Genomic DNA, 20,529 nt, shown 5'->3' with positions numbered 1-20,529 from the left:
GGCGCGGCGATGCTTGTTCGTTGCGGCTGTGGAAGCCGGGCAGCTGCAAGATGCGTCGAGGGGTCGAACCCCCTCGCGGTCGGCTTGACATGTGCATTGTGGCAGGGGCTTGACACGTCCAAAGGTTGCCCAGGCGCGAGAAACCAGAGGATGGGCGCGAGAGCGAAGGTGCAGAAAGCCGCGCGCTCGACGTGCTCAGTGAAAGGCGAGCCAATGAGCGGGGTCGACGGTCTTGGTCTGAATGATCACAGCGAGAGGACGACTCGAGGACGCAGGGAGTAGTCTACGCAGGTGCGACGTGGCATGTCGGAGTTCGAAGCCGTCACGCGCTCACTGGGCGTCTCTCGCCTTTTGCTGTTTTGTCCAAGTCCTTCGTGTGGCCTTCTCCTCCTCGTCACCTCTCCAACTCGCCTGCGCAAATTCAGACTCAAGTACGACAAGTCACAAGACACTTCCGCCGCCACAACAGACAGCGTAGCCCGGCCGACATGCAAACTGGACGCGCGTGAACCTAGACTCGCACGACAGCAGATGTGCACGCAAATCCTGCCCTGAGCGACAGGGACACGCAAGCGAAGGGTAGGAGAGGTGAGTACAAACATATGTGAGCAGGTATGCTTATAGCGAGCATAGGGTGCAGCGACGTGCTGCTGCACGACGCGCACGACGACGGTGAGCACGCGGGGCCAATGCCCTGCGTGCAGACACGGCCGACGAGCGGGTGGTGGTGCGGAAGAGCGAAGAGACTACCGGGTAGGGGCGCGAGGTGGCGAGTGGGCGGGGGAGCGGGCGACCAGAGTGGATGGGCATACGACCCGGCGGGTAAATGGGCGGGCAGTGGGCGGGAAAGCTGGCAAGCAGGGCTGCGAGCGGACGAGCAGGTGAGTATTACAAATGTCGGTGGGTGTCGACCACCAAACGATGACTATCCTGACCCCGCGCTTGTCCATCCCGCAGTCATTTGCCCTGCGCCTTCCGACACACTTCACCGTGCCCATCGCTTACTGCCCCTCGCCCCTCTCCCTCTCCCTCGCTCGTGCGCCTTCTCTCTCGTCTGATCCGCCATTTCGACGCGCAGAACGCGTAGTCTAGCAAGGGCAGTATGACCTTCCCTCGTCTCCGTTTCTGTCCTCCCTCACTGACTGCCACCCGCCCCGCCCGTTCCCCCACAGATGCCCGTGAGCAGGCAACCGGGTGCGAGGGCAAACGAGCGGGCACAGGGCGCAGGGCCAACACCACATGCACGCGAACCGCGAGTGCGCTGGGCAAACACCCAGCGCACAGACACGGCCGACGAACGCGTGGGTAGGCAGGCAAACAGGCGGAAGAGCGGGAACACAAGTAAGCGGGCGGAGACACTGAGTGGGGTGCACAAGCGGGCGTCGATATGCGCGGCAACAGCGAGCGTGAGGACAAATGCCGGGCCACAAACACAATTGACGAATGGACCGCACGCCTGAGGACGCGACACACACGACAACAGCGAGCACGCAGGGCGAATGCCCTGCGCGCAAACGCAGCCGACGGGCGGATCGTGGGTGCGGGCGCAAGTGTGGACGGGCAGGCGGATGGGCAGGCGAGGTGGACGGGCAGGCGGACGGGCAGGCGAGGTGGACGGGCGGGCGAGGCGGGCGCGTGAGCAAAGCGGGTGATCGCGATGGTGGGCAGGGCATGCCGCGCTGCTAGTATTCGGGCGAGTTCCACCCGCCCACCGAAGGCGACTGGGACAAGTTTACCGATGGCATGCGCGAGAGGCCTTGAGGACGTACGGTGGAAGCTCGTTATGGTGTAATCTTTCCTGTGTAGTGTAGTCTCGATCATGTCAATGCATACTATTCCCGATTTGCTCTATGTCAGTCGAGCCACCTGAGAAGATACATGCATTACTTCGACATTATCAGGTTTAGTGTAGCATGAATGACTGAAGTCTCACATGCCAGACAATTCTTGTAGATATCTACCATACCGAGGAATGTTCAGACATTAGCAACTTTCTGTGTATTCGTTCGAATCGGTTCGATTGCTGGTCACTTATCACGAATTCCCAAATGGAGGTTTTCCCGATGGACAGAGTCCTTCGAGTGCTTCAACGCCATCTTCCGTGCGTGTTCTGTTCTATCAAACCATCTCGCTCCAAGCCGTGATATCGCGAACCAATTTGGCGACCTCGAGGGCTTCAAGCACCGCTTGACTGGTGGGTGGTGGGCCGACGATGAAGGCGGATGGATCCGTGCTGGGACTGGAGTACGGGACTTCATGCAGACGCGCCCCATGCTCCAGACACTACTCGGGTGGTCTGATCCTGAGGGGCTCGCACCAGGTACGTTGATTCTAAGCTGTGATTATGTCATTGAGTCGGGTTCGACAGCTGCGCTCATACTCTATCACAGGCACTATCAAGCTCGCGCCTCTTCCTGCTGGTTGTCGCCACCGCCCGGAAGTCAACCTCCTCGAGACTGACGCCGCGCATGCGTTGAATCTCGGAACGTATGAAGACACAACTCGCTGGCTTCGTTGCACATCTGCCGTCTCACAGAGCAGTGACGAATGCTTCCTACAGTCGTGGATATATGCTGACTCCCCAATCGATGTACGTGTTATGTCATTTTGCGATCATGGTCCTTATCCGAGATGATCATCAGGGACAACCAATAACTGGGCGCATTGCTGGCATCTTCGCGCGTGGTATGCCGAACGCCGAGGAAGCAATTGCTGTCCTTGACGTATACCATGTCTCGTCTCAGCGTCATGATGTCTATGGCATGCCTGTCCTAATCCGGCGGCAAGGAGAGGCTCAATCGGTGATTGTACTCGTCAAGGTGTGTCACCATATCTGTCGCTCTAACACTATAGAGACTGCATAGTACTCATAACTCGACGTAGAACCTCAAGTTCAAGTACAACGTTCAGCACGACTGCGCAAATGGGAGATGTTCTCCCAGTGGCGCACGGCCGCGTATGCAAGAACGACGGGCCACAACAATCATGGAAGACTTCATTGAACACGGTGAACTCGATCATTGGATCATCAACACCCTCAGCTTCCATAATGCGCACTTGATACGGGACATGTTACCGCGCTCGCTCTGGGCGCCCATTGCACTCCACGAAGACCGAGAGGTCAAGCATATCGAATTTGCGACAGCCTTACGAGAGCAACGACACACGAAACGCGCAGCGCAGAAAGCGAAGGCTGAAGCGAAGAAAGCAGCAAACCAAGCCGAGCGTGATAATGGGATGGCAAACGGCGAGCCGAGTCGTCCGAGAAAACGCAAGCGACAGTCCGGGGTTGATATAGGAATGGACATAGATACTTGACTGATATCACTACGCTTACGTGCATGTAGTCTACACCGGGATTCAATGATAACCTGCAAGGTGTTTGCGTCACGGTATCGGGCTGTTTCGCACCCAGTTCACCTTCGAGCTGCAGGCACTAGCATATGCCTGGATAAAGCAAGGTCAGTAGCTGGCTCTGAGGAGAATTTTCGAACGGCTGAGATCCGCATCGCTACATAGTCAGAATGTATTCCTCATATGGGTACTGGCTCGATTAACTGCTGTCAGGCGTCCGATCCTCAAGCTCACGGAGACATGTTTCCCGGCTGGCATCCATATAGCAGCACAGCCGGTCACTATATTTCCAAAAACGGTATCTACAACGTGACGGCTGTGCTGTCTCCGCCCGACAGTCTACGTGGCCCTGGGCTGTCATCACGATATTTTGACTACGTATGGGAAATTTGGCGGTGTACGTACCGGCCTATTAATATTATGCTTCTGATCACTGTCTTAACTTACAAGGATAGCAGTCACAACCCTCCATTCAACTTCATTATCCGAGACGCGACCTTGCAGAGGTTCTCGACGGAATCTCATGATGTTCACTTCGATGTGCTATGTAACGTGCACGCTGACGGTGCAGCCTGAACGTAAAGGAATACCTCCAACTAGCAAATGGTACATCCGCGGACCGCCACTGGCACTGGTGTTTTTGTGAGTCGTCTCCTAAGGGGATGACTCACGAGATAGTGTTAGCTATCCGAGGCGTAGGTGCGTGCGCATGCTCTGGTCCTGGTCTAGGTCGCTGACCCGACGTTGACCGCGTCGGACGAGCCAATATGGAGTCAGAATCCGGAGCGCGCGGAGGTTGAAAGAATTGTCTACTCTGGCCACGGAGACTACAATATGGAGTCATCGCGCAAGATAGGACAACAGCCATGAGGGGTGGGTCTTCGGTGCGAACCTTATGTTATAATCTGCTAGGACCCTGATGTTCTGACGCATGCCTTAGACTACGTCTACTGCGCCTTGACAAGAACTGCTGACTGGCTACAGTCGTACCGTGTCTCCTGCGCCGAGTACGTGATTGGTTACCAGTCGCTCCGCTTTTGATCACCATTGAATATATTAAACGTTGAGAGGTGACTTGCGCATGCGCTTACACACGCAGCACGCTACTGACCAGCGCGATAATCGATCTGGTATGCCCTCTGGGATGACGATCGCAGGGATTCTCTTGCTTTTCATCACCTTCGATGCTGCATCTCCCGTGGCACAGGCTAGTGGGTATCTCACATTGTTCTCCGCGGGAATGCTACGGTTTCTCAGGCCTCGCAACCGGTGGCTTTCATAAGGCCCCTGCATAGTCACGGTTATGAACCTCAGGCCTGTTATGAGAAGACGATTATCACCGAGGTACTCTTCTAGGATCTTGACAGCACACATACGGTAACAGCTCGATGCTCTCGTATCGCGTCTGCTACGATGACGTAGGAAAGTAGTACTATTCGCCTCGACGGTGATAGTACGCAACGGATCAGTCGGTACGCGCAACGTGGTCAATGCGCTCTGCGTGGACACATGGGCGCCACAAGTGGGACCCTGTTGAGGTACGCTCTCAGCTGGCCGCTGCTTCGCAGGTCAGCTGCGTCTCCACTGGCGTCCAAGTACGCACTACTGTACATGGACCGTTGCGAAATTTAGCTCATTTTACCCTACTCATGGAACTCATTCGTGATATATGTTGAGGACCACTCTTACCGATTATTACCCCGTTGACTTCTCACTGAGTGATATTTCAGTCAGTTGTGGCGGCCTGAGCTGTCTTCCTCGCCGAGCGACTACGTTTGCGCGCCCAAGCGCTCATATCGCGCGTCTCTCTCAAACAGGCATCATACTGATAATTCCGGGTTACTGTGATCACAGGAATCGAGCAACGCACGCCTCGTGGTGCTCGATAAGCCAAGGTATGTGCTCATACGGCGTCGGATGTTCGCTCCTTAGAGTGAGCCAGGCTTGAGCCAGAAATCTTGAATTCCGACTCGCTGCCTTGGATGGAGGAGGGACGGACATCTCAGGCCACCGACCGGCGGCGACCTGCTCATCAATCGCAAACACCGACAGCTATGTCTGATGGGATCATGGGCCCACTCTTGGCCGTTCTCGACAGCGCACCGGTGCATTCCGGGGCGTAGGCGTCAGTGTCAGAGCTTATGGGCCTGCTCATCCCGTCCGGATATCGCGTACGTACGCTGGGCCATCATGTCGTCGTACCTCCCATTGCAAAGCCAGGAGCCGGACACTCCAGACATCGACGAAGCTGTCAAGCGTCCTCTGCTGAACGCGGGCTTCGATGACCCGGAGCAGGATCAAGCAGTTCAACCGGCCTCCAAGAGAAAATCAGTGACCGACTGGATCACTCTCGTGTTAGCCGTGTTCTTGCTGGGAACATCCTTCGCGCTGTACATCGACTCTACCCATGTCATCACCCCTCGGAGCGCGAAGGGCCTGCGCAAGCCCGACCCGTATCCTGGGTTGAGCAATGTGCCCGAGTATCAGAAGAAGCGTAAAGGTGGGTCTGAAGCATACTGGACCAACGACGGCATGGAAAACTAACACATCTACTTATCAGGTCCAATCATGTGGTTTCCAGGGCCCATGGTGCGCACGAACAAGGCGATGCCTGACGAAGAGTACACTAGCAGTTCACACATTGTACTCAGCGAGAATGTGCGAAGCCTCTCCGTCTACTTGTGATGTCTCCTGATCCTTCCTCGTCAGGACTCCATGTTCTACCAGTTCAGAATGAAACCCAATGCCTTCAAGTGGTGCTACGTCGATGCGGTGGTACCAACTCCCGAGCGCGGCGCCGAGGCGGGCAAGACGTTCACGGGCTCCGGAAACCTCCTCAACATCCAAGTGTGGAACACCTCCTATCCGCAGCAGCGCATGGAGGGCCTCAGCTGGAACTCGCGTCCGGAGCGGCTCGAGCTCCTCGGGACGGTGTCGTGGATGCCCGAGAAGGAGAGGATGGAGAAACTGGAATGGGAAGATGGCTGGCAGCTCAAGCCTCAGACGCCACGCTTCGACTGTTCCGAGAAGAAGTGGTTCACGTTTGAGGTGTCGTGCGACAACTGCACGCTCGAGTTCGAGCAGATCTTCTCTGATCCTCCCATGGGTGAGGCCAAAATCTGCTATAATGCATCGTGCATACTAATGCCCTTCCACAGCATTCGACGTCCTTCAGATTGCCTGATCATCGATGTGTGGGTCCATAGTGGGAAACTGAGATTGTCGGTACTGGCTTTCTCTCAATGTAGTGTGGAAACATCGTGCTTGTGTATATTGACCGGGCCAAATGATTGACTACGTAGAATCGTATTCCTAATGCCTACACCGAGTGTGAGGACCATGTACTTCTACAACGTTAACGCGTGTCGGGGAAGGCTATCTACGAGTCAATCCATCCAATCTCGTACTGGCTATGATTGCTACCGCAGGTCGTGCGTGTGATTGCTCGTCACGGTCTGGTTTTGGCTCGGACGCTGTTTCTTCGGCCACAGGTTCTGGTTCTCCGAGATAAAATCATAGGCCTGCGTCCAGTCCTTGCACGAATGAGTGGTCTCCGTGGTGGTTTCGAGCGTCGTGTCCGCATTGCAGAGTACCGCTTGTCGTAGGAAGTTGAGACAGTGCGCGGAATGATCGCTCGCACCATTGATCAACCCCTCTCGAATCATCGAAAGGCAATGGATCTGGTGGAACATCGATATCCCGAATTGCCTACCTGTGTACGCGAGCGTCGATGAGCACTCCCCAATGATTGAATGTCTCAACGAGTACGACTCACCCTCCGGTCCCAGCTTCACGAAGCCATGTGCTCTGGGGAAGTGATCCAGCGCATGCCACTGCAGCCAGGCGTCGAACCCCGTCTGGCTGTACCAGCTATCTCCCGAAACGGCCTCAAAGTCCATCTCAACGTTGTCGAGGCGAATCGGGAGCTCGTTTGGGAAGTCATCGCCCACATAACCTGTATGGAGAAGCTTTCGTCAAAGGGCTTCCAAGAGACACTCGGATCCGCGACGTACTGTATCGACTGTCGTCCAAGAGTCGTCCTCGGCTGTAGTGCTTGACGGCGAGGAGGTTGAAGCCGCAACTGACGGCAATCAGAAGCCATACGATAGGTCGCAAGCTCTCGGGGAAGAGCTGCTTGAGCTTCGGCAGCATGTCAAGGGGAGAATATTCGCCTGGCGGGTGGATCCTACTGGAGAGCGACGTGCGACGTGCGTGCTCAGTGCCGATAAGCAAGAGCAAAAGCGCTGCACAGTCTCAGCTCCGTTGATGGAGGGTGCCCACGTTACTCAGCGTAAGTACGAGGCGCCCCGAACTGTCATTCGGATGTCTCGGTTGCATCAAGAGATCTGGACCAAATCTGGACACAGCAATGCTCGTAACAGTCGAGCGGCCTCGGTACATACTATGGAGTGAGTAAAAGAGGTACCATGACAGCGTCGAGTATAACGGATTGCGCTATTCAACCACGATGGATTTTGCATAGGGCAGTCTGGGCCTTATTCTCTTCGACTTGTTAAGTAGTACTTACCCTCCTACTTACTTGATGCGGACCGGGCGGCGTGCAGGACCTGCAGGTCGATGTTCAGCGCTTCTGTTACTGCGCTCAGCCACTGGGGACACTGGGGATTGTCGTGACAGCGTCGGAAGAAATTGTTGGAAGAATGAATGGGGTAGCATCAGGGATTGCGGATGTATCATGCCCAGTATATTTTCCATCATCGTAGTGCATGTTTGGGTTGTGGAGGAGGATTTAATCGACGCCCACGTGAGTTGCCAGTGGTCGGTGGCTGTCGCCGGCCCGTCGGGTGACCTGCCTCCTCCTTCATGTTCTAACTTCTCTTCCTCCTCCTCTTCCTCCCAGGTCCTCCCCTACCAGCCCCTACCTTGTCTTCTCGTAATCACCTTCTCATTTTCCCTCACTCGGCCAGCTACTGTTCACGCGTTTACGAGTATTAAGCCATTTGAGTCTTTGCTATCTCGTACCTTTTCTTTTCTGCTTCTCGTTCCAGTGACTCCCGAAGAACATTAGTTCCTCAGTGACTTCGTTGTCGTCGCTGAGCGAGACAGCGCCGGATCTACTCTTCCTCCAGCCATCACCGCGGTTGCCGACCTCGAATCTACGAAGGACCTCGTGGATATTCTCCCTCATCCCTGGGCTCTGACGACTATGGCTTTCCCTCCGACCCCGTCTCCGTCTACCGCACGGGGGACCCTGGCCGAGGCTGAGCGCGTGCCAAAGGAAGCCAGACCCATCTACATCCAATCGGACACATATGGCGCAAACTAGGTCGACAGGTCTACGCGTACTTTGATTCCGTCGACCTTAGGTGGACGAGTGGCCCTGTACGCTTCGCCGAGGTTGGAAAGGAAGCGGTCACCTTTTCCTTTGGGTGGGCGTGATGCCCTGGACACTATTCCGTGCGGACGCCGAAGTCGCGGCGGTGCGCTGCAAGCACCGCCGCGAGCAGTCTCGCCGAGTTTCAGGTCACCGGCGTCGAAATTGCATTCCGCGAGTCGGTCTTCACCCGTTCCGCTGGTCTTCAACTGCTCAACCACGTCCCCTCCGTTGATCCAATCGGGGAGGTCATCGAGGGCGAGGGCGCCGCGATAGCTGACACGAGGAGGAAGTTCAAGGGCAAGCTGGCGGAGGCGGAGAAGTTGATAGGGACTTTGACAGAGTTCTACGGTAAGGTCACGAGGTTCTGGAGCGCAGAGAGCCAACGCATCTTGGGACACGTCCTTTACTCCCCTCCGATTTTCATCGGTACCGGCGACAAATGCTTCACGGAGGACTGGGCTCTCGTTGAGCTCCACGTCGAGAAGATTGACTAGAAGGGCTTCAAGGGCAACGTAACCGATCTCGGTATTTTTTGATCTATTTCACTCAGGCTGTCTAGTCTACCCGTCATATTCAGGAATCAGAATCACGCCCGCCAATTCCGTGTTCAAGATGCACCGTCGCGCTGAGTCCTGCACCTCCTGCAGCTTCGAGACGTTGTCAAGGACGAGCTGCGGCATCCGACCATGCTCAACGCTAACGGCGAAGAGTGTCTCATCGTCGCCAAGAACGGCAACACCACCGGTGCTACCATCGGTCGCGCGACCGGCATCGAATCCTTTGTCCGGGAATACGACGAGTACGGCATTTGTTCGACGTCCATGGAAGTAGCCATCTACTTGTACAGTCATAAGGACGGCGCTTTCTCTGCCCCCGGGGATTCCGGGTCTATTATCGCTGACGCTATGGGCGCATCGTCGGCATCCTGACCGGCGGTGCCGGCCAGACAGGTTGTACCGAAGTTACCTATGCGTCGCCATACTATTGGGTTTAGCAGTGCATCAAGAAGGCCTTCCCCGACTCCTACCTCTACCCGATCACAACCTAGATCGCGACTTTGATGCACGATGACATCGGGGGCGCTGGCGAGGCGGTTTCGTTCCTTCTCATTTTCCTGATGTAGTTGTATTTAGTCTCCACTGCAGACCATAAGAGCCGGCCAGTAAGCTGTACTTGACTTCAACGCCGTGTTCCTTTATATATTCGTCGGTCGGATGCCTATAGCCGTTAAGTACAGCGGCACAGCTGTAGCGTTACCGTCCGCGATGATGTCATGATACTAGCGCAGCCGTTTGTCGCGTCCGAGTGACTCACCTACATAGACGGAGTTGCAAGACTTGGGCTATGTATATGGGTTCTGGAGTCAGGGCAGTGCGCGAGACAACAGTCGAAGACAAGAATTGCGAACGGCCACTCCGGCCTGAGAGCGTACACAGCGCAGTCACGGCGCCTCCGTAGACAACCGCGCCGAGAGGACAACCGTACTGAGAGTCTGAAAACAAACAAGTATCGTAAATGTCCGAGCATGAAGTACAAGCGAATTCGAGAGCAGTGTGCAATACAACAAGCGGGGGTAGGGGATAGGGGGGTAGGTTACCTAATCGATGGAAAGCTATGTCCATGTAATGGCATCGTGTCCGACAAGAAATTTGAACCTTCCGAGTCACGTAGTCCGGGAAGTCAGCGAGAATGCAACATGAATGGGGGCGCTCAATGGCGTAGCTGCAAATGTGTCCGCATTATGTGACTCGACATGCCGCCAGCGTCCCCGTAGTGAGGGCATTGGCCCCACTCACACCTCACTATCTGATTGCGGTAGGAGCCGAGGTGAATATCTTGGATGTGCCCTTCGATGTGTGAATGGGAACAGACAAGCTGCGCGTTGCATGCCCCCCATCTACAGGGAGTCGTCACCCCGCCGTTGGCGTAACCCGCATGGGGTGCGTGGGTATGACCGTGGCCTCGGTGTGCGTACATGGGGCCTTGTCCGGGATGGTGCGTCGCTGAGCCGAGGTTCGTGTGGAGGCTATCGCGTACGGACAACAGAGGCCGGGGGGAGGGGAGGGACGAGCGATGTGTCGACCTCACTGCGCTCTGTAGAGGTCGTCGGATGAGCAGAATGCAATGTGTAAACTAGGGAGTACCACCGGTTTATACCGCCGCTCTGGAGTGCGCTGAGCAGCGGGGTGACTGAGCAACTTGTTGACTCAGTAGAACTCCCGGCCATTTATACTGGGCGGCGAGGCTAAGGACGCAAGCTCCGGCACTGCGTCCAGATACATTGCACGCCCAACCACAGTGTTGCCATACCCGTTGACTCGTAAAAGTACAGTAGGCACCGGATGGATCCATGTAGACAGAAGCAGCCTATGTCGCTATTAGGAAAATACGATGCCGCGGCACTCACGACGTCTTTGCCCTCTCCGGGCCGTTAACTGCGCGACAAGTACCAGCCACAGTGGTCCTCCGGGAGTAATTGCCCGACTGCCCACACAGTCCTTGGCTCAGACGGCTCTGTGCGGGCACGGTATGTGTGGCTGTGAATTTGTATACATTGTTCGCTGAGCGAAGACGTACCTGGCGCAACTTGAATGGCGCGGTGAGGCTTCTGCCCGACTCACCGAGACCGTTAGAGACTCCCTGGGCAAAAATTTGCCCGCGGCCCATGACCGCTGAACCGCGGTAATAGGCACACGAGCATAGGACTGAACCGCAATACAGCCCAGCTGGCAAGTACTAGGAGTGCGGCGCGCGCAGCGCGGTGCACGACTCGACTCAGCAGCGCCAGCGCGCGAATACAGGTATCGTCAACGCGATCACGTGCCAATGTACGATCGTGTCTCGATCCCGCCATTCTCGGACGCGTTCCTCGCCGCTGACTCGGATCACTATTGTCGGACCACAGGTGTAGACGCAAACATGCCGCGGGAAGGACATGGTCATTGAGTTGAGTTGTTTACGAAGGCCCGTGGGAACGTTTGGAAGGTGTTCATCTGGAGATCGCTCCGTGGAGGGATGATAATTCTGTGTACTACTAGTAAATCCGGACTGCCACCGTGACGACGCGCCATGATGACGCAAACAACGGGGACAGGTACAGGGAGTGTATTGGATGAATGAATTGTCATGTAGGACTACTTACTGAAAGCGAAGTGCTTGGTACTTATCGGTCAATTCCAAGTTGGTTCGGTTTGATGACTTCGATCAATGTACTATTCCGAATTAGTAACAGATCAAACGAGTGGCCTTTGCGCCGAATCAAGATCCCATAGAAGATCCATGCTACAGTTGGTGTCCGAAAACGAAAAATCGATATACAGTATACAGCTAGGAAGAGAATTGTCTGGCATGTGTCAGATGGTGAGTCCGAGGCATTATATGAGTGTAGAGTAGCGAGTGGAAGGAATTATTAGAGTTGAGGACCGAGACCGAGTTATTAGGCGGGAATATGTGTATGCGCTGAATTGGCTTGTAGAGGTAGTCGGTCGAGAATAATCCTGAGAGAGCGTCACGGTCAGACTCAAATTTGGATGGCTTCAATTGTACCTACATCGTTTATCTCATGTGCACCGTCATGATGTGGCTAGCCAGAGATGACGCCGGGACAGACACGCGGCATCCTGACCATTGACAGGCCTGAACTACCGGTGAGTCGACATTGACCTGGTGAACCGTCTTAAGATGGGAAGAGATAGCTTGACGACTGCAGTCAATGGGCTGGTTGCAGCGATCAATGAAGCATGGTGTGCTCATTGTTTATTCCTTGATCGACGGCTATTAGGTCTTAGGTTACCTTGTGACTTCGAAGGTCAGCGACGAGTAGCACGGATACGAAGAAGCGACGAACTGTAGAGAAGATGAACCAAAGATTTCTGCTGATGAGGTCGTGTGTAGCTTGGCAGGAGGTGTTGGTATGACACCAGAGGTCTGAAGCCCTACATCCTTTATACTTCTCGCAGCAGAGCAACTGGAGGCTGCGCCATCCGCAAACCACATACATGAGCCGAACCGTCCTTCATGCTACTACCCGAATGGGATGGCAAGAGCCCCGCTATGTCCGTGAACAACATTGAAGTTGCCCTTGCCGTAGGCGTCAGTAGTGCTACTAGCTGATGTGGCAAGCTGCAGTCTCGAGACCTGTTTCCCCGTGATACACGGTAGCCATGCTGTGATGACCAGGACCGCCATTTGGTAAGGCCAACATTAAACCGGAACTGGAAAGGCGCGTCAGCGCGCCTTGAACTCCCGAGGAAAGAAACACTCTGATGGCGTATTATACCAGTACGGTCCGGACGAGATGATTGAAATCACGAGTTGCCCTCGCCACCGCCGAGGTTGTGAGGAACGGAGGCTGAGTCCGCCGCGCCCGACCGCCGGAGAAAGCGATTTGAATAGCCAAGTCTGTATCGGATGAACAAGCAGCTTTAAGCCAGGGCACAGAGGTGCAGGAATGGAGAATCAATTTTCACATTCCAGGCCGCTCTACTCCGCGTACGCGTAGTCGGCGAACACAAGGGTGTAGCGTCGAGCCCTTGCAAGGCCCGGAGCGCGGACGCACTGCCAGATACATCACTTTCCATTTTAGTACAACATGTGGCGGCGATGTAAGTGTCTTCGCTTCGGCGCTAGCCATCATACATGCCCTGCGCTTCTACTTTGTTATGGTCTCCACAACTTGCGGTTGAACGTTGATCGTTCGAACACCCAACTGAGATATGCCTACCACTGGTGGCTCCGCAAAAATTACCGTTATCAGCAGGTCCGCTCTCCTTGATTTTTTTTCACAGCCTCCCCTCCCTACTGACCAAGTCCGGCAGCACCGAGGGTCTGAGGCTGACGGTGTCGATAGTCCGAGTCGCTCGATATGGTCCCCTAGTCAGCGCTCGCCGGCTTACAGTCAGCCACCCAATCAGACATATCAGGTCAGCTCCCATTTCACGCTATGCACGTCCTTGTTTTGTATCTGCTTGAGCCGCTGTCATCTAACGTCCGAACGGTTGGTCTTCAGATCGTCACGCATCATAATCGCTCACCTCCTGCAACAGCCTCATCCTGTCAAGGTGTCCTCTCATCGCATCGTCATACCCCAGCTATCCTCCGTTTCGTTCTTATGCCTGGGCTGGCCACACGCCTCAAGAAGTCAAAGAGTGGGGATGCGATGTCGACAGTAGTTGCTCGCAGGCAGACTGGCGAGATGACCCACAACAGCCGCCTTCATAGCAAATGCAACAACACGTTGCGGGTCATATCACCGCCTCTATCCGTGACGGTGTCCTCCACGTTCGGGGTGGAGAATCAGTTCTTTGTACCCCGTCACTGCGCAGCCCAGTTGCGCCCGGGCTATTGTGGTACCTGCGACGAAACCGCTATCGACTTCGACGTTGCATACTTCTATGGCGACTCTCCCAACACAGTCTCTACCGGCCACGCAAACTCACTGCAACATCGGCAGTTACAGCGCGAGACCGGCCGTCGCGACAAACAAGTCTTAGTCCCCTTACTGGTAGCTCAGTGGAGGAACAGCATACGAAGGCGCGTGGAAGGATTCGAGATGGAAGAACAAGACCGATCATTTGCTGCCACTGTTGGATGGACCCTCATCAGTTTACAAGACGCTCTGGCCAGGGACGATATCAGACGCCGGGACGAAGGATTTGAGCTCGCTTCCGAGCCCACGAGACAAACACCTCCCTACCGAGACGCCATATCGCCAGTGCATGGCACCTCGGTGTTCGGTAAACTCGATGATTTACCAACGCAGCCGGGAAACGCTCGGCTTTCTTCCGATCTGCCAACAATGCCATCCGTATACTCCTCGGATAGCTGGGCGGAGAACATTCCACTGGGCGCTCACTCCCTGCTTTCCGCCACTGCTTCCGCTGACACGGGTCGCGGAACGGAAGCATCCACCGTGGACTCAGGTGATCCGGATATCCGCTCCAAGAGCTCAATGGACGAGGCTAGCTTCATGCGAATGGCCATTCCCCTGGGTTGGTGACCGTCTCTGGCGCATACGGGCTGATTTACTGTGTTTGTCTTACAAGCTACGAATACAAGTATGTGATTGCTCTTTGACAGACAGGATTCACGATCTTCAAGATACGGGGTGTACCGGACAGCTCTAGCAACTGTCAGTCATCATTGCAATCGCCTGACATACCGCTTTTGTCCTGTTGCTCCTACGGCGGACCTGATGGCGTGTTACGACCAACGTCGTATTGGTTGACATTGCCTAGCTCGTGCCACAGCTTTCTAAAAATAGTGGACTCCGGTACAAGACTTCCGTTGCGGGTGATGCTATCGGGGTCAGCTCCTCATACGTTGCTGCGACGGAAGCGGATGCATGGAGACCCTAGGTGCGTGGGCGGATTTAGTTCTCGACTGGCAGTGGCTCCACACTTTCAAAGGCTGTTTATCCGCTGCAGAATTGGTAGCAGTGTCGTGGATACACTGATGAGCGTCGGATATCCTCCGAATCCCTCCAGATATCCGCCGCGGAAGAGCAAGCAGCAGACGTGGGTAGCGGATATGTGTGCGTCCCACAGGTATGTAAGGCGGGCCCACCGCCTTCATGCCCATTTCGAACCGCCCACACACCACATCATCTTCGATACCACGCTATGACCAGAGGACGTACCGTGCCCAACCTCGTGGGCCAAACGATCGACGCCGGGTGTCTGGCCGTCACTCGAGTGCTCGGTGCGGGCTCAAATGGGGTCGTCTTCCTCGCAGAAGACACCGCGTCTCCGTCGACGCACACACTCTACTACGCCGTCAAGTGTATGCCCAAGGCCCTGTTCGGCACGAGGAGATACCAGAATCAGCGCCAGGAGATCCAGAACCATATGGTGGCATCCACCATCCCAAACGTCGTCACTTTGCACCGCGTCATCGAGGATCATCGGTTTTACTACCTAGTGATGGACTATCACCCGGAGGCGATTTGTTTCACTTCCTGGCGAAGGGCGGCGTTGCCCGTGGCGACCACGCCCACATCAAGAGGATCATGGTCCAAATCATCGACGCGGTGCAAGCTTGCCACCACATCGGTGTCTTTCATCGAGATATCAAACCGGAGAACATCATGATCAGCACGGACGGAACTCGGGTCTACCTGAGCGATTTCGGGTTGTCGACGACGCAGAGGTATAGCACCACATTCGGCTGTGGAAGCCAATACTACATGAGCCCAGGTAAGCCTTTCAATAATCGTGAGTCGCTACTTGCTAATGGCCGACAGAATGCCTGGGCAAACTCGGTATCGATCCGGCGTATTCCACGCGCACCAACGATGTGTGGGCGCTGGGCATCATTCTCACCGCCATGATCACCGGACATAATCCATGGCATAAGGCGTCGTACTTCGACGATTGTTACCGCGCCTACATAGAAGACCCCATGTTCCTGCGCAACAGCCTGCCCATCTCGGATGAGGTGCACGACATCTTGAGGCGAATCTTCTGTCCGGCATCGAAACGCATCACTCTTGAATTTCTACGCCTAGAAATCATGCAAACGGACAAGTTTTACGAGCTCTTCAAGCCGGCGCGACCACCCCGCCGTCGTTCTTTCTTCCGTCGCCGGCGCCATCAAAGACGCGAGGCATCCCCCGAAACGTCCGACTTCATCGACGTAGCGGTAATGGCAGTCCCTCGCTCTCGGCCCACAAACGAGTGCGCTGCATCAGCGTCGGATGCAGATAGTCACGGCCCAAGGACACCCGATAGAACGGACCAATTGCTCGGCCTCCCTTCACTGTCGCAGTTGCCCGATTATGTCAGGGAAGGACGGAGTGCTATGTTAGTGGCAGCGGAGAACGGACAGGCAGGTTCACCGCCGCGGGCTTTTTCAAGCGTATGGCAGGGAAGCTGTACATGTAATGCTAGTGGACTTGTAGCATCATACTTTGTACTGACTGCGAAACTTTGATGAATCTGGTGCTCTGACACGCGATTCTTGGTGGGTCAGCACCTGTCGGAAAAGATGCTTGTGGGCACTGGTGGAGGAGATGAGCGAGACACGAATGCATCATAGCTCGCGGATGCAATTCACAGCGATACGACAGCGGAATCACGACTAATCACAGCGAACATCAACACGGTCACAGCGCTTCAATGGCCTTCCTCATCTCGGCAGCCTTCTCCTTGATCGCAGCGATCTGCATCTCTGCATCCTCCTTCAGCAGTCGACGCCCCATCTCAATCTCGTTGGAGATATACTGCTCGAGTGTCATCGAGCCCTCCTCGTCCGTAAGCGACGCTAGCCGGTGAAGGGAAATCATGGATAGACTCGGAGCGAAGGGAAACTCCTCGTCCGACTGTGTCATGGGATGGTCTTCTGAAGAAGTGGAAGGGGAGGAGACGCAGGCGGAGGAGTAGCCATTTTGACGCCGCCGGATGACGGCGGAGTAGAGGCTGAGGATTCTGCTATGTGTTTGCCGTTGATCACAGCGGCGAGCCCGCCGTCCGCCCCGTCCGCCCTCGCGACAGGGCCCGACGTCGAGCCCATGCCGCTCACAGAACCCCTGCTACCGCTGCCTGGTTTTGATGGTACACCGGCGTCGGTCTGCATCTGCTTGCCTGTGACCAACCCTGAAGAACGAGACTGCGCGGAGGACTGGCTCGACCGCGGGGGCATCACCTCGATATGTTCTTGGCCCCTCCCCTTCGATGACGGTGCATCTACCAACGCAGACGTCTGTGAATGTCGCTTAGGCACAGAGACCCCCGGCTGGGAGTTCTTGCCCTCCTTCGTGGAAGAGACAGGTTTCGGTTCCGCCTTGCGTGCAGCACGCGGGGCGGTACGTCGTCCTCGTCGTCGGAAATCTCGACGATCATGTGGCGTGAACCGTTGGTCGTACTGGTGCTAGACCGCGCCGTCTGAGACACCTTCGGCTTTGCACTGACACGCGAAAGTTTCTTGAGAACAATTTGGCCCCCGACATCGGAGGAGGTCGAGTGCTGGGGGCTCCGCCAATCTTTCCGTTCAGCTTCGACTTTGGGCGCTGGAGGGGCGTGCTCGGTCATCTCAACATCACTGTCGTCCTTAGGCGCGGGCGACGGGACACGTTTACGGGACTGTGAGCCATGCCCTTCGTCCGCAGCTTTGGGAGGCCCTCCTCTCGAGAGTCGAGGCTTCGACGGAGGTTCTGCAGTGGCATAGCCAGCATCATCTGAGGCAGATGAGACGATTTGACGCTTCGCACTCCCCTTGCCTTTCGAAGATCCCGCCGCCTCCCGAGCATTTGCGCTCCTCACCGACGCTCTGCGGGGTTCTACCGGCAGAATCTCGATGTCACTGTCCGTTTCAGGTGGTGGAACGTGCTTAGCTTTGCTCCGGGACACGGTACGACCCTTCGCGCCTTTGCCCCGAGCAGGAGCCGGGACGTCACTAGGCGGCTCAGACTCCTCGCCCTTCTTCACCCTCTTCCTACCAGGCTTCGCAACGGGCACCTCCTCGATCTGCTCGTCCTCCGTTTCCGCTATGTGTACCTCCTGCGCTTTCGCCGCCGTCTTGCGCCTCGAGCCCGACTTGGAGCCCGACGCCTGCGGCTGCGGGGCATCCGAGTCTGACACGAGGGCTGCTTTTGACCGTGTCCGTGCGAGGCCCTTCTTCGCAGGTGCGTTCGCGGGCTCCGGCTCCACCTCAGTCTCCTCCACCGCGCTCTCGGGCTTCTTGTGTTTCGGCGGACGCCCCGGGCCCCGTTTGGGCTTCGGGGGTGGCTCTACTTCGACCACATCCTCGTCCAGACCATCATCATGCACCTCCGGTTCCACCTCCTCCTCGACCACTTGCATCCGATCCTTCGCCTTGCTCGAGGCGGCGGTCCCCTTCCGTTTCCCCTTCGTCTTCGATACCCGCTTGCCTGCATCGCTTCCGCTGGCGCCGTCTGTGTCGTCGACTTCGGAGCCGGCTAGTGGCGTGGTGCGACTTCCCGTTCCCCGCGTGGATCGCCTGGAGCCGGACGCGGGCGTCTTGGCTGTCGATGCGGCAGTGGATGGCCGGTTGACTGAGCTCCTCATGGAGCGCGAGGAGTTCGAGTTGTAGGCCGACGCGATGGCGCCGGCGAGCTCGTCCTCCGAGGACGGATGCGTAGAGTACGAGGAAGGCTTCGATTGGGCGGCGCGAGATGGCGGTTTGGACGAGGCGGGCTTGGAGGTGGTCGTGCTCAGGAAGGGACATTGCTTGCCTGTCTTGATCATGCGCTTTACATGTTCCTCGCTGCGGGATACCCTGCTGTCATGCATGTTTCGGAAAGATCGGAGGGAACCACTAACGTTGGGTCATCGTCCTTGTCCCACCCATTGAGTGCTAGCTCGCAGTATACACATGTCGCACTGTCGTCTCCTGAATGTCCAGGGGCGTATATAAACCCTGCTTTCGCCATCTGTGAGATGGAAACTCGATTAGCACAGTATATGCAGGGTTGTTCGGAGCGTAGCAGAGGACACCCACCTTCTTGGAACTGGCACCATGTCCCTTCACTGCATCGTGGGGCCACGGCTTCTTCGTCATAAATGTTTCCAGCCGTGCTTTCTCCATGGCCTTGCTCGTAGGCAGGCGTGACGAATTCGCGAAGTGGTATCTGGCATGTACAGTGAGCCAATGTAACAAAACAGGCAAACCGTTACGCACTGCCCATCCTGCCCCTTGTCCAGCTCAGGCCCGCACCTCGCGACGGCCCATGCACAAGTCTGATTGCATTTCTGGTAATGCAGTTCGAACGGGTCGTCATCGGGCTCCCACTCATTGAGCTCTTTTCGACACATGAAGCAGGTCACATTGTCGGGGTAGTCGGGCCGGGATTGAAGTAAAAGCCCGCCTCAGCAAGAGTTCGCGGGGTCGCCAGGTAGTTGTTTGGGTGAGGCCACTTCGTAGCGTTCCCAGAGGTAGAACGCGCCAGAGTTTGTTTCGTGCGCTTGGACTTGTTGTATGAATCGACTCGAGCTTGAAGATACTCCATCGTCACCCCGCATATAGATGGCTCCGCCGAGATTGCGAAATGTCAGGAAGTCCGTGAAGGCTTGTGTCGGATGTGCGGGAGGAGGCGGTCGCTGTGCAACCGCTGTGGTGGTAGAAGTCAACCACCGACTGGTCACTGTACGGCACGATCATACCGAGCACACTCGTCACATGACTGCTATACATTTACTGCCCCCAGTTGTCCAGGTACCGAGCCACAGGTACTGCTGCTTGTTCCGTCCTTTGGACCTCATCCATTTCTGTGTTGACTCCTGCAACCTACTCTACTGTTCTCAAAAGGAGCGGCATCCCGTGTGAGTAGCCTGTCACGAACGCGCTAGGTCACAGTCACACGTGGTGACCAACGTTCCACGGACCACACTCTGAGCCAAGCGAGCGCCGCCGCTTAGTCCCGTCAAGTTCTTGTTGTCCTTCACCCTCATCCCTTTCTATGTTTCCATCTTCCAACGCACTCCGACGAGGAGCTGTATTGCTGCAATGCAGAGGACATACAGCAGGAAGCGAACTAACCGCCGCAATCGACTGTCGGAGCGCCCGGCCTCCATCTCGTCCACGGACTCGGACTCAGAGCCCTCGGAACTACCAGCAAAACGGCAGAGACTGACCGCGAAGGCTGCGACTCCAGTCAGCGTAACAGAGGGTGGAGTCTCTGGGGATCGAAAGCAGGAGCTAGGTGAGGGCAATGCGAGGTCGTCTCGAACATCGCTCGTCCGCTCCGACACTTTGCCACATACCGCCAATTCCTCCCGGCGAGGATCACCTTCGCCATCCAAGGCTGCCAAGGACTTATCTGGTCTGTTTGACTTTACGGGTATCAATGAAGATGTTGGCACAAGACACCCAAAGACCTCGTC

The 20,529-nt window shown here is 55.9% G+C and overlaps 10 protein-coding genes across 10 annotated transcripts; 6 read left to right on the top strand and 4 right to left on the bottom strand.

Annotated features, from left to right (window-relative positions):
- Positions 1-817: 817 nt before the first annotated feature.
- B0H18DRAFT_1012704 (uncharacterized protein) lies at positions 818-1,626 on the bottom strand (the record flags this gene model as incomplete). Its single annotated transcript, XM_048029062.1, is given in 3 exon segments — positions 818-881; positions 958-1,566; positions 1,580-1,626. A coding segment is annotated over 1 exon segment (387 nt), but the record flags the coding sequence as incomplete, so codon positions are not given.
- Positions 1,627-2,103: 477 nt separating this feature from the next.
- B0H18DRAFT_1012701 (uncharacterized protein) lies at positions 2,104-3,389 on the top strand. The gene is made up of 4 exons (XM_048029061.1): positions 2,104-2,320; positions 2,391-2,590; positions 2,643-2,819; positions 2,884-3,389. The coding sequence occupies exons 1-4, from the start codon at positions 2,257-2,259 to the stop codon at positions 3,316-3,318; spliced, it is 876 nt and encodes a 291-aa protein (XP_047892370.1). The 5' UTR covers positions 2,104-2,256; the 3' UTR covers positions 3,319-3,389.
- Positions 3,390-5,544: 2,155 nt separating this feature from the next.
- B0H18DRAFT_955577 (uncharacterized protein) lies at positions 5,545-6,538 on the top strand (the record flags this gene model as incomplete). Its single annotated transcript, XM_048042365.1, has 4 exons — positions 5,545-5,854; positions 5,936-6,012; positions 6,064-6,460; positions 6,513-6,538. 4 exons carry the CDS (start codon positions 5,545-5,547, stop codon positions 6,536-6,538), a joined length of 810 nt encoding a protein of 269 aa, XP_047892369.1.
- Positions 6,539-6,710: 172 nt separating this feature from the next.
- Positions 6,711-8,199, bottom strand: B0H18DRAFT_437842 (uncharacterized protein). The gene is made up of 4 exons (XM_048038103.1): positions 7,895-8,199; positions 7,368-7,435; positions 7,130-7,309; positions 6,711-7,066 (listed from the first exon to the last, which is right to left on the bottom strand). Exons 1-4 carry the CDS (start codon positions 8,071-8,073, stop codon positions 6,774-6,776), a joined length of 720 nt encoding a protein of 239 aa, XP_047892368.1. The 5' UTR covers positions 8,074-8,199; the 3' UTR covers positions 6,711-6,773.
- Positions 8,200-8,521: 322 nt separating this feature from the next.
- Positions 8,522-9,621, top strand: B0H18DRAFT_1120039 (uncharacterized protein; the record flags this gene model as incomplete). The annotated part of the gene is made up of 4 exons (XM_048034043.1): positions 8,522-8,584; positions 8,650-8,744; positions 8,808-9,168; positions 9,340-9,621. 4 exons carry the CDS (start codon positions 8,522-8,524, stop codon positions 9,619-9,621), a joined length of 801 nt encoding a protein of 266 aa, XP_047892367.1.
- A 454-nt stretch (positions 9,622-10,075) lies between these two features.
- On the top strand, positions 10,076-11,105 carry B0H18DRAFT_1012681 (uncharacterized protein; the record flags this gene model as incomplete). Its single annotated transcript, XM_048029060.1, has 2 exons — positions 10,076-10,786; positions 10,840-11,105. Coding segments are annotated over exons 1-2 (425 nt in total), but the record flags the coding sequence as incomplete, so codon positions are not given.
- Positions 11,106-12,172: 1,067 nt separating this feature from the next.
- Positions 12,173-12,610, bottom strand: B0H18DRAFT_1012680 (uncharacterized protein). Its single transcript, XM_048029059.1, has 3 exons — positions 12,540-12,610; positions 12,243-12,485; positions 12,173-12,189 (listed from the first exon to the last, which is right to left on the bottom strand). The coding sequence occupies exon 2, from the start codon at positions 12,443-12,445 to the stop codon at positions 12,248-12,250; it is 198 nt and encodes a 65-aa protein (XP_047892365.1). The 5' UTR covers positions 12,446-12,485; positions 12,540-12,610; the 3' UTR covers positions 12,173-12,189; positions 12,243-12,247.
- Positions 12,611-13,346: 736 nt separating this feature from the next.
- On the top strand, positions 13,347-14,775 carry B0H18DRAFT_437777 (uncharacterized protein). Its single transcript, XM_048038102.1, has 2 exons — positions 13,347-13,614; positions 13,701-14,775. The coding sequence occupies exons 1-2, from the start codon at positions 13,408-13,410 to the stop codon at positions 14,688-14,690; spliced, it is 1,197 nt and encodes a 398-aa protein (XP_047892364.1). The 5' UTR covers positions 13,347-13,407; the 3' UTR covers positions 14,691-14,775.
- Positions 14,776-15,312: 537 nt separating this feature from the next.
- Positions 15,313-16,142, top strand: B0H18DRAFT_1085541 (kinase-like domain-containing protein; the record flags this gene model as incomplete). The annotated part of the gene is made up of 4 exons (XM_048031930.1): positions 15,313-15,609; positions 15,657-15,885; positions 15,933-16,092; positions 16,127-16,142. 4 exons carry the CDS (start codon positions 15,313-15,315, stop codon positions 16,140-16,142), a joined length of 702 nt encoding a protein of 233 aa, XP_047892363.1.
- Positions 16,143-16,793: 651 nt separating this feature from the next.
- Positions 16,794-19,777, bottom strand: B0H18DRAFT_1211938 (uncharacterized protein; the record flags this gene model as incomplete). The annotated part of the gene is made up of 6 exons (XM_048036444.1): positions 19,328-19,777; positions 19,148-19,277; positions 18,970-19,079; positions 17,497-18,913; positions 17,081-17,440; positions 16,794-17,009 (listed from the first exon to the last, which is right to left on the bottom strand). Exons 1-6 carry the CDS (start codon positions 19,459-19,461, stop codon positions 16,794-16,796), a joined length of 2,367 nt encoding a protein of 788 aa, XP_047892362.1. The 5' UTR covers positions 19,462-19,777.
- Between the last annotated feature and the right edge of the window lie 752 nt (positions 19,778-20,529).

The sequence above is a fragment of the Fomitopsis serialis genome, assembly GCF_022376445.1.
Source record: "Fomitopsis serialis strain Sig1Antser10 chromosome Unknown B0H18scaffold_42, whole genome shotgun sequence".
NCBI classification, from domain to species: Eukaryota; Fungi; Basidiomycota; class Agaricomycetes; order Polyporales; family Fomitopsidaceae; genus Fomitopsis; species Fomitopsis serialis.
The sequence above is the reverse complement of the archived record's forward strand: the minus strand, read 5'-3'. Positions and strand labels throughout refer to the sequence as shown.